At 38.2% G+C, this 12,682-nt stretch overlaps 1 protein-coding gene across 2 annotated transcripts in view; it reads right to left on the reverse strand.

Moving 5' to 3' along the window:
• Nucleotides 1-3,081: 3,081 nt before the first annotated feature.
• Nucleotides 3,082-12,682, reverse strand: part of LOC140729545 (nucleobindin-2-like) — a 53,102-nt gene continuing 43,501 nt past the window's right edge. For both annotated transcript variants that reach the window (XM_073049391.1, XM_073049390.1), the window contains exons 9-13: nucleotides 12,275-12,367; nucleotides 10,699-10,788; nucleotides 7,476-7,646; nucleotides 7,032-7,116; nucleotides 3,082-5,969 (exon numbers count right to left, since the gene is read on the reverse strand). In XM_073049391.1, the coding sequence (XP_072905492.1) occupies nucleotides 5,881-5,969; nucleotides 7,032-7,116; nucleotides 7,476-7,646; nucleotides 10,699-10,788; nucleotides 12,275-12,367 (528 nt within the window). In that variant the 3' untranslated portion in view covers nucleotides 3,082-5,880. The remainder of the gene's footprint in view (nucleotides 5,970-7,031; nucleotides 7,117-7,475; nucleotides 7,647-10,698; nucleotides 10,789-12,274; nucleotides 12,368-12,682) is intronic.

Genomic DNA, 12,682 nt, shown 5'->3' on the forward strand with positions numbered 1-12,682 from the left:
AATGTTAAAAATCTAAAAGTGTTGGGGGCATGGCTCTGCCCAATTTCTGCTTATATTACTGGGCAGCTAACATATGTTATCTCATCTTTTGGTCTGATTTCCACAACCAATCTGACTGCCCAATATGGGTGGCAATGGAGCTGAACTCTATAAAGAATTTCTCTATTTCCGCACTTCTTGGATCCGCACTCCCTTTTCTTACACCTAAACCAATTGCTAATCCTGTTATCAGGCACACCCTGAGAGTATGGTTTCAGTTCAGAAAGTATAGTGGTCTCTATAGCTTCTCTCTTTCAAGTCCTATTCTACACAATTACCTCTTCTAGCCTTCTATACATGTATGATCCAACATTTCAAGACTGGTGTAGAAAGGGCATCAGGCACTTTTAAGATCTTTTTATATATAGACAACTGCTTTGCATCATTTGAACAATTGTCTGCAAAGTTTAACCTACCCAACACTCATTTCTTCAGATATTTGCAAATTAGACATTTTATCAGCCCTTTGTTATCCCTGAGACACCTGACACAAATGCCATTGATAAGTTCCTCTGCATGAATCCATTGTGCAAAGGTCTAATATCTACAAGCTAGTGGTTCTGAGGCGAGCCCCCCTTGACAAAATTAAAACTGCCTGGGAACAAGATTTAAATTTTTCATTGTCAGACGATATATGGAATTCAGTTCTCAAGTTAGTTAACTCAACCCCTTTATGTGCCCACCACTGCCTGTTACAGTTCAAGGTCATACACAGGGCCCATATGTCTAAAACTAAATTATCTCGCATTTACCCAGATGTTAATCCCTGCTGCGACAAATGCAAAAGGGGCGAGGCTTCCCTTATTCACATGTACTGGATGTGCGCTAGCTTGGAAAAATACTGGAAAGATGTTTTCCAAACTCTATCCCAAATACTTAATTACAATCTAGAACCTAACCCTTTGATTGCTCTTTTCCGCACCTCCGGAGAGGGGGACACACATCTAAGTCCCCCTATGTCGCACACTGTCTTTCACCTCTCTTTTGGCCAGGCGAGCAGTCTTGCTCAGGTGGAGGGGTGCTGCCCCGCCCACCCATGCTCAGTGGCTTAGGGACATCATGTCCAGTCTACACCTTGAGAAGGTCCATTATTCAACTCTCAATTCCGACATAAAGTTCCAAAAGGTGTGGGGACCCTTTCTTGAATATTTTCAGAATTCCCAGACAAACTAAAGGTTCATCCCTTCTTCCTTTCCTCTGTACCTAACTCCCTGACTTTCAGCATTCTCCAGTGAAATTCTACAAACTCAGACGTGTAAACATATTACAGTTATTGTGAGTTAGGAAAATACACCTTCTCTATACCAATGTAGCTCTGTGGGGATAAAGGTTCTGTTTAACCCATTTTGCTAATGCAATGATGGCTTGGAGATGGGAATTGGGAGGGGTGGGTCGGGGCAGGGAGGTAACCAAAGCATGATTGTACTATGGGTACATCTCTTTCATAGATGTGAATTGTACATTTGTTATGTACTGCACTAACCTCCTTTGTACTATGCTGTCTTGATCTAAAAGAAATAAAAATATTGCTGAGAAAAAAAAAATCGGTGCTGTTGTCAATAGTGTAAAAGGTTATTAACAATAATGGGGGTGTATTGAGCAGATAGGTTTCTTCATTAAGGATAGGTAAATGGCTTAAAATCCAGATAAATGTGAGGTATTGCATTTTGGGAACTCCAAGTGTACAACTTGTACAGTAAATGGTAGGGCCCAGGGGAATGTTATGCAACAGAGACATCTAGAGGGCAAGTGCATAGTTTACTGAACGTGGCATCACAGGTAGATGGAGTGGTGAAAGAAGCACTGACATGCTGCCCTTCATCAGTGAGGGCAAACAGTATAAAAGCTGGGAAGTTATGTTACATTGGTGAGGCTCCATTTGGGAGTATTGTGTACCATCATTATAATAAAAATGTAATTAAACTAGAAAGAGTGCAGAAAAGGTTTACCAAGATATCTCCTGGACTTAGGAGTGTGAATAACAAGCCGAACATGTGTAGACTAGGATTTTAGACACCAGAACACAGGACATCGAGAGGTGACTCAAGATCATGAGCAGCATAAACAGGGTGAAAGCACATCATCTTTTTCACTATTGAGGGGGTGCCAAATACAACAGGGCATAGGATCAGAGGTAGGAGATTTAAAAGTGACATCAGGGGCAGCTTCATCACTTGAAGAGTGCTGCAGATTTGGAATGAGCTGCCAGAAACAGTGGTAGAGGCAGATGCATTAGCGGCATTTAAAAGTCACCTTGATAAGTATGTGGATAGGAGAGGTTTAGAAAGTAGAACATAGAAATTTACAGCACATTGCAGGCCCTTCGGCCCAATGTTTTGCCAATCATGTAACCTACTCAAGAAACTACCAAGAATTTCCCGACCGCATAGCCCTCTATTTTTCTAAGTTCCATGTACCTATCTAAAAGACATGATTGTATCCGCCTCCACCACCGTCACTGGCAGTGCATTCCACACACCCACCACTGTGTGTGTGAAAAACTTACCTCTGATATCCTCTTTGTATCTACTTCCAAGCACCTTAAAGCTGTTCTCCCTCATGTTAGACATTTTAACCCTGGGGAAAAAGCATTTGGCTATCCACACGATCAATGCCTCTCATCATCTTATATAATTGTATCAGGTCACCTCTCACCCTCCATCGCTCCAAGGAGAAAAGGCCAAGTTCACTCAGCTTTAGAAGGCTACGGCCCAATCACGGACATGCGGGACTAGCTCAAAGCCGACATGGAGGATTTGGGCCAAAAGGGGCTTGCTTTTGGAAGTATCTCAATTCTGGTGCCTGAACTTGTGTATTGAAGTCTACTATGATTGGAGCTGATGATGCTTAGGTAACTGTTTCTTCCCACAGGTTCTCAGTTAATCAACATCATCAACTAGATGTGGCTAGGCTCCAGAACTTAGCTCCATTGCTCTGGAATGACTTCACTTTGCCTTAAAGTGCTAGTGAGCATGAGTGAGCAACATACAATACATTCAAGGGTTAACTCTTAATTCACATCAACAAAATGGAAGCATAACAGAAGTTAAATACTTTGCTTTATGTTTAAATGCATCTCTTTTATAAACCAACTTGCAGAAATTCACAAAACCAAAATTTTTCCTCAAAGAAAGTTTCACTGCAAGGAATCCAGTACAATATTCAACTAAAAACAAAACTGTGGCACATTTTAAAATATGTTTACAGAACTATCCAGGGCAAAGACAATGAACTTAATTGTATCTCAATGGAATATTCATACATATGACCATAGTAGAGTTCTCTTTGGCAGAACAGGGTAAAGAAGCAAACAATAAAATGAGTCAACAGATATGCAATACAATGAATTAATTTCTACCCCAGGTCACAGTTGCTTCCTTTTAATTTAAATTAATTTTATTTCATTAAGGTTAATAGTGTCATACTGGGATGCTTAACTCAGACCTAGCTTTAACATCCTACTCTTAAGCATTCCAGATTAGATACAACGTCAATACAATGAAAACCTTATGCAATATGCTGCAGATACATGTTTTCACAGTAAGATACTCAAGAGGACCTCTGGATCTATCTGTAGGGCATTCTGCATTTTTACCATCAGTGAGTGTGGACAGAAACAGCGCCAGCTAGTGTTTATGGTAAGGATAGCTTTGTGGTGTCAACACTACTAAAACAATTCAATAGACAGATGCTAAACTCTGAATTCAATTGTCTTTTTGTAAAATTTATATATCCCTCAGGTTTCCACAGGACTTGTAAATTCTCACCCACAATGTTCCCAGCTTTAAGGTGTTTCAGTAATTACTTCTAACCATGCAAGATGGTTTGATAACAAATAGTAATTTTAAAATACAAAAAATATTTTGTCCTGGCTATTGTATAGCAATGCTGCTGAGGAAATTGAGCTTCTAAGGCTTCTGCTAATATCTAACAAGTATGCCAAGAGTAGATTCATTCTAATTTCTCCCAGCAGTAGAGTACCTGGACTCCATCTGATATCACCTCTGATTAGCACAGCTACATCAGCATGTTGAAAGAGGAATTTGTGCAAATCCATGCTCTCCAGATTAAGGTAAAGTGCACTTGTAGTTCAATGCACCACATTACTGTACAACTTCAAAAAGATTAAGGTAATTAATTCAACCATTATTTTACAATACAAATGTCGTCAGCTTCTTGAATTAGAGAAGGCTGAAAATGTTAGTTTCTTTTAAAATCAATCTGTAATGCTTAATAGCTTCAGCATTATCCATTCAAGAGTATACATATAATAAAATGCAAGAAACATGTGGTGCTTAATGTTTGTATACTTGCATATTCACATAATGACAAGTAACTCTAGGTTGGAATTATCATTGTCTTTACAAACAGCATAAGCCTTGCTGCACACAGATGAACCAATGTTAACATACATATAGTGACCATTCTATGTGCTTTGAAAAGCAGAATCAGAGAATGATTGGGTGATTCTTAATTCAAAATTGCTGAAAAAAAATGTAATATATATATATATGGTAATGTGGCTTTAAGAAGAACCATACATAGAATTTGGAGAAAACAGTTATCTGGAATGATAATTTAAAAATCAATAACGGTGTACTTTAATATGTATGAACTGCTAGAATTTAAAATTATTTCAAATTCACACATATAGGCAACACAAATTTAAAACATCTGTATTCAACACTGAGCAGTTTGTATAATTACTTAGTGACTAATGACTTATCTTTTTAAGATATTAGTATTTTATAAATTAATGATGTGGTGGCAGGCACAATCTGTAACTGCTATTTGGCAATTCATATAAATCTAACAGAACGCTTTGATTATCAAGTGATATCATTCTTATTCAGTCTGAGAAATCCCATGGAAAGAAAATGGTCTCAGAATACATTTTTACAGATCTCTTTACAACGACAGAGTACTGATGGCATTGACGGACCTGATTAAGAGTGTACTTTTTAAAAAATGCTGAAATATTCCATTTTTGAACATTATTTTGAGCATTATTTCTTATAATTTTCTGAAATCCATCAACAGAACAAGTGACAAGATCGTTAAAACCCAGTAGAAAATACATGTATTTAAATATTCCTGCTATAATTTTGGTCTGGTCATCCCCCAACAAAACATTAATGATCCATGTGCAAGGATTCTGCAGTAACCTTGATAGCAGCAAGTTTGTTAAGTAATGCATTCGCTTTGGCCTCTATAGCTACAATAATGAAGATTCCCGAGAGGGGAGTTCTAGCTGGAAAAATGCAACTGCCACTGCACAGTAGAGTGGGTAGGATAGGGCTAGTAATGTGGCTGCTCTCCATAATCTCCAAATCAATTTCTAACATACACAATGAACATCTCTCCTATTGCGAATCTCAAAAAAAAGGTCCAAATTTCCTATTTATATACTATAATGAAATGAAATAAACAAACTTTAATCCTATCCCACAGAACCATCCTGTTCTCTCAATAAAAGAAACAACTAGGCACGTAACAAAATTTAAAAATCCCCGCAGCTGGTCAAAACTAATTATCTTTGATTTGCAAGTTCATGTCAGATCACTGGACGGGGGGGGGGGGGGGGGGGGGGGGGGGGGGGGGGGTGGTTTATGTGAAACTCTGTTCAATACTGCTCAAACACCAACAGAGGTAGACCACCTTTCTCTGAGAAATATCTGCACAAGAGTTTTCAGTAGTCACCTTGAACAAAATGCTTACAAAACAGTGGTCTTCTCACAGCATAAAACTAACACGATTAATCAGTGGCAGAAAATATTGGATTGGATTCGTGATCATTTAGACCCAAGAATGCCTACATTAACACAAGTACTGCACACAAGGCTATTGATGAGGCTGATCCTGTCCACCAGCAGCTGGCTGGTTTAGGTCTTGTGACGGGTGATGACCTGGAGGTGCAGCTTGCGCCATACCTGTAAGAAATAAAACATTCAGCACAACTAACATGAGACGAGAAACTAACACTTCAGGAAAATGCTATGTTTACATTACAGGTCCTAAAGACTATCTCGACTATGAAATCAACAAACAAGCAATAAAAAAAACATATAATACTAAATCGATATTCTTATTTTACATTCTGCCATATTAACTTCTTCACAAATAATTAAATCTTGAAATTTTTCCAGTGCTTCCTGTTTTTAAATTTATATTTGGTCTAACTCAAGTGGCGACCCCATAATCTTGATCACCCCCAGCAGAAAAAGCAGTATCCCTGTATTCAAGCTATCATCATTTCAAACAAATTCAAATTGGTCACAAGAAAACATTCCAAACTCAAATGAATGCAAGCCAAGTTGAGACAATTTGTCCACATAACTCCAAAAGCCTTGATAAATCTGCATTATTCCCTGGCAAAGCAGTATCTCCTCACTCAGCTGCTGTGCCCAAGACAGGATGCAGTACTTCAGACCCCTGGAGCTCTGACCAGATTCATGCAAATGAAGCAAAAAAAAATCACTTCCCTCTTGAATTCCAATCCCAGGGAGTAATGGTCAGTGTTCCCTTTGCCTTTTTAATTTTTTGTACTTCAGCACCAACTACTAATAATTCGTGCATCTGAATAGCAAATTACTTTTCTCTTCCACGATACTTAGTCTCATCCTTGTGATGCTGTTTCTGAACACAACTGATCTACTAAAGTATACTTAATGTTGTTTTCAGTCTATGTATACAAGCTAATCTTATGCATTTATATTTATTGTGTTCTTCGCATTCTCTATGCTTATTGTGTCTTCTATGCTGCATCTGATCCAGAGTAACAATCATTTCACTCTCCTTTACACCCGTGCAATAAAGAATTACAATAAACAATCCTGAATCTAAAATAATTTGATGTTAGTAATAAGATCAAAGGAAAATCATGCATAGCTTAATAAACTCAAATAGCTACAAGAATGATTATGAAAGTGAATTGAACTATGTCATCATGCAAAGCATTAGTCAACAATGGTCTGAATCAGCAAAACACCAACCAGGATGAAACTGAAGTTCCCCATTTGGTCCTTCTGGAGGATGAGCTTGCTGTGCTTGTTTCTTTTGTTCCAGTTGCTGTACAGCCTTTTGAATTTGATAGTACAAAAGGGAAACAAAAGTCAGAAGTCTGAAAACACAATTCTTTTGTACATTGAGCTAACAGGGTGTCGGATAATGTTTTAACATACCCTCTCCCAGTAATTAATTTGAATCAACTGTTCTGGCTTTTCAAAACTGAAATCTGTACAAACTTGGCCTGGAAATTTTTACTACCTTTAATATTTAGACAATGTGCTTTGATATGAGTTTAGTACTGTTGTCTCTGCTCTTTCCTTTGGGTTTGGAGGAATATTTAATTCTATAATATACAATAGTTACCAGTTTCTTGTGCTACAGTTAAGCATAAAAAGAAAATCTCTAACTCAAAAACGTAGGGTTTGTACCTGCTGTAGTTCTAACTTCTCAGCCTGGAGCTGATCTTGTTGAAGCTGTAGCTCCTCCCGCTGCTTTAGTAGATCATCTGATTTCATCTTCAGTTCATTCTCCTGCTTCATCAGTCGCCTCTCAAATTCTTGCAGCTCATCTTCTGAATAAATCTCCTGTTCATCTAGAGTCTACAGGACAAGACGCAATAAAAGCACCAGAAAGCACAATGGTGAAAGTTTGCTTTTGGTCCTGGAGGCCTGTGACAAGTGGTGTATCTCAAGGGTCAGAAGTAGGCCCATTGTGATTTGTCATCCACATCAGCAATTTGGAAGGGAATGTACAAGGCATAAAGAGCAAGTCTGCAGTTGACATTAACATAGGTAGAGCCATAGGTAATGAAGGTGATTATCAAGAATTACACTAGTATCTCAATCAGCTGAGGCCAAGAAATAGCAAATGGAGTTTTCTTCAGGTGAATGCAAGGTGTTACATTTTTGGGAAGTCAAACCAGGGTAGGATTTTCACAATGAATGGTAGGGTCCTGAGGTGTGCTGTAGAACAGAAGGATGTAGGGATAAAAGTACATGATTCCCTAGAAAGTGACCTCACGGGTAGGCAGAATGGAGAAGGCAGCATGCTGGCCTTCATCAGTCAAAGCATTGTTTAAGAAGCTGGGATGTTATTTTGTACAAGATGTTGGCGAAGTAGCATTTAGAATATTGCTTTCAGCTTTGATTACACTATTTATAGGAAATGTGCCATTCAGCTTAAAAGAATAAAGAAAGGACTGATGAAGATGAGACCAGGAATTGAGGGACTGACTTATAGAGAGAAGTTGAGCAAGCTCGGACTTTATTAGTTAGTGGGAAGGAGGATGAGAGTTAATCTCATAGATGTGTACAAAATCATGAGGGGCATATATAGGATGAATGCACACACTTTACCTCCCCACCCCTCCCCAAGTTGAGAAATCAAGAACTTGAAGGCATGTTTAAGGTGAGGGGGAAATATATAATGGAACTTGAGGGTCAACTTTTTCCACTTAGATGGTGGTCTATACATAGAAGCAGCTATCAGAGGAAGTGGCAGAAGCTGCTTCATTCACACATTTAAAAAGGCAGGTACATTGATAGGAAAAGATTTAGAGGAATATGGGCCAACCACCACCTTAGATGTGGTTATGCCAAAAGGCCTGTTTTCTGTGCTGTTTGACAAAGATTCTGAGTCAATTTAGCAAGCATCCTTGACCTGTCAGTATTTCAAACTGATGGGAGAGGAAAAGAGCTAAGAATGACCAATTATGCCCCAAGTTCAAAATTGCAGCACTGTGCAAAAGTCAAAGGCACATGTAAAAAAAAATCTGCAAAGATGCTTTCAAAATTAATGAAAACTTTCTAAATATTGAAAAAAATACTGTAAAGAACAGTAAAAACACTAAATCAAATCGATCTTTGGTGTGACCACCCTTTGCCTTTAAAGCTTCAATTCTCTTAAGTACACTGCTGTGCAGTTTTGCAAGAAAATCAGCTGGAAGTTTGTTCCAAGTATCTTGGAGAACTTGCCACGGTTCTTCGACAGACTTCGGTTGTCTCGCTTCAAGTAATCCAAAGATGATGTTGAGATCGGGGCTCTGTTGTGGAACTCCCTGTAATTCTTTTCACTGAAGGTAGTTCTTTAGTACCTTGGTTGTGTGTTTGGCTCATTGTTCTGCTGCAGAAGAAGCTAGGACTGATCTGACGGCATTGCACGATGAATGAGAATCTGTTTGTACTTATCAGCATTGAGGATTCCATTCATTTTGACCAGATCACCAACTCCATTTGCAGAAATGTAGTCCCAAATCTGCACAGAACCTCCACTCTGCTTCACTGTTGGATGAAGACACTCATCCATGTAGTTCTCTCCAGCTCTTCTACGGACAAACTACCTCCTGTTTCAGATTTCAAATTTTGACTCGTCAGTCCAGAGCACTTGCTGCCATTGTTCAGCACCCCAGTCCTTGTGTTTATGTGCGTAAGTGTGTCTCTTGGCTTTGTCTCCACTTTGGAAGAATAGCTTTTTGGCAGCAACTCTTCCACGAAGACCACTTCTGACAAAATTTCTCTGGACTGTAAAGTACTTGGGTTCCAGTGGTTTCTGAGAGTTGAGAGCTGATAGTAGTGCTGGACTTATTCCAGTTTAGAAGGGACATCAGTTTGATATACACCTCTCCTCTACTGCACTCAGCTTCCATGGCCAACCACTGTATTTCTGGTCCTCAACCTTGCACGTTTCTTCATGCTTTCTCAGATGATCTTGAACAGCACATTTTAAAACTCCAGTCTGCCATGAAATTTCTGCTTGGGAAAGGCCTTGCTGATGCCAGATGAACACCTTGTGTCTTGTTGCTGTGCTCACTCTTGCCATGGCGGTAGATGATTTGAAGGTTAAACTGTCACATCTGACACAACCTCACCTCTTAGTTTGGTTGGTCTTCGCCCAGGTTGATTTCTTCTGCACCCATTTCTGTTTCAGTTCATCAGTTTAGTTCATTCAACTCATTATATCATTGATCATTAGCATCCTGTTAGTTTTTCTTTGATTAATCATGCACTGGCTCTATACCCAGAAAGTCATCAAGCTTTTATTTGAAAAGTGGTCTATTACTTAAGATATTACTTTCTTTAATGAAATACAAGAATTTCTCTAACATTTTGTTTTGAATATAAATGTTTGGAGATCTGAAATTTATTCTTTATACTGACGCAGTAATGCAGAGACAAAAACTAAACATCCAAAACAAAATTTAAATTTTAAAAATCCAGAGTGCTTAAGACTTTTGCACAGTACTGTAATTGCTGGTATATTAGAAATAACAAGGTAACATGGATTAATAGGTGGCAATAAATGCAAATCCTTATTCTGACTTGCTCCATCTCCAGAGTTTAAAAAGTCATAATTAAACCATACACCTCCACATTGTCCTTCCAATAATACCCCTTCACCAGCAAAAAGCACAAAGAGAAAATGAAAACTAATTGAAAGCTTAAATATAATTTTACAGAAAACGTGTCAACTACTGAAATACATAATTGATTCCAGGAATGAAAAATACACTGTAATAATCTCATGCTGCATACCTCGCCACGACTGGGATGTATTACATAAACTGTAGTCACAAATACTGTATATCCCTAACAGCACTGAGTTGGAGACTTTGCACAGAAGATCCTCTGCCATTTATCTCACAGTGCCACTCACCTCCCAAGGGTCTGCTTCTGCAAATTCCTTCTTTTCAGAAGCCCTTAAAAATTCATCAGCTGAAATCAATCGATCCTTATTTGTATCAATCTGAAAAAGAAATACAGCTGCATTTTGAGCAACACAATTAAAGATTTTTAAAGATTAACCTTATTTGCCACATGTACAGTGAAATATGCTGTTTGAGTCATTGCACAGCCCCCAAGTGTTTCCATGCCAACACTAGGCAATTGCATGGTATCTCAACACTTAAAAAAAATATAGAAAGAATGTATTTAAAATAGATAAAGCCATTTTCCTATAGACAATGACAAGCAAGCCAAACTTTAAGCTGATGAATTTTAAGAAGTTGAAGACACATAAATAAAAATGAGGCAAAGTCTCTGACAACAGGACTAATCTAGAGAGACCCCAGAAAAATAGTAAGAGAACAAAACCATGCATTACAGGAGACAAAATGGAGTTGTCCAAGTTATGACCTTGGAGTATTTGGAGGACCAGGAGCTTATACCCTCCACTGAGCACAGAATTAATCAGCCCAGGTTGGAATGCAGTCAAACAGTCTCAAACCACATAAGTAAGTGGTGAACAATTGGTGTTATTATTTATGATGGACACATGCAGCAAAAGAACTGGTAAAAGTAATGGCAAATGCTAGACCTTACAAAAGCATGGATAAAGATATACGCAAGTGTTAGCAGGAGTCAGGTTGAGGTAGAGGCAGATACAAGAGCCTGAAGCAGAAACCTTGATGATAGTATGTACATTACAGTTTAGAACTCAAATTAGGGTCAAACAGCTGTTGATAAAGCTAATCAGAAGAACCCATGTTCACTCTTCCTTGTGCCTATTTGAAGGCATTTTAAGTATATCATTAGCACACATGTAGTCACAGTATCAAGGAAGTGGTAGATTGACAAATTAGAATTGCCATTCTGAGGAAAGATTAAGCTGATATTCCTTACACAGAGAATAACGATCTAAACTCATGTGAGATATAGCATAGAGCTAAATAAATACCAATACAAAATAGTATTGGAAAAAGTCTGAATAATAAAGCTTTCTTCAATGCAAGCTTACATTTAAAACAATCTTATTTTAAATTACAAACACGAGGAAATCTGCAGATGCTGGAAATTCAAACAACACACACAAAATGCTGGTGGAACACAGCAGGCCAGGCAGCATCTATAGGAAGAAGCACTGTCGACGTTTCGGGCCCAGACCCTTCGTCAGGACTAACTGAAAGGAGAGATACTAAGAGATTGAAATTAAGAGAAAATAAGAGTTAGTCCTGACGAAGGGTCTCAGCCTGAAACGTCGACAGTGCTTCTTCCTACAGATGCTGCCTGACCTGCTGTGTTCCACCAGCATTTTGTGTGTGTTGTTTTTATTTTAAATTAATCAAAAAAACTCCAAACCATTTGAACAAGATCAGACTCCATTTATCAATTTCATAATATTGAAAATAATAAATCACATTTAATTTCACAATTAGCATCAGATACGTCCCTTACATTTCTTTAAAGTAAGCTCAAAGAGACTATACAACACTATTTGTGTACTTATCCTGTACCTCTGTCATAACATGTTCTCTCATCCTTAGTCGTTCTTCTTCCATTTCCACCATATCATCTTCTGCATTGTTAGGATCATAAATCTTCTCCAGCTGCATTTTTTAAAATAAAACAAAAGAGAAGCATTTTTAATTGTGGCCCTTAGCAGAACCAACATTCCAGCACCTTCAAGAAAAATCATAGCTTTTTTTTTTGTTGTAGAGTGCTTGGGCATTGAATTTTTTTTTTAATTCTCCAGTTGCCAAGTGTTTTGAATTTTATCCTTATAAATGCAATGGAGTGCTTAAAATTAGGGAACCTGAACACAGCAAATGATAGGAAGACAAGTTGGAAAAGTTCACAAATGATACCAGACAGCAAATTGCTCCAGATGACATTTGGACTTCAGAAAGGGAGAGCACTCAATG

Source organism: Hemitrygon akajei, chromosome 6 (assembly GCF_048418815.1).
Source record: "Hemitrygon akajei chromosome 6, sHemAka1.3, whole genome shotgun sequence".
NCBI classification, from domain to species: Eukaryota; Metazoa; Chordata; class Chondrichthyes; order Myliobatiformes; family Dasyatidae; genus Hemitrygon; species Hemitrygon akajei.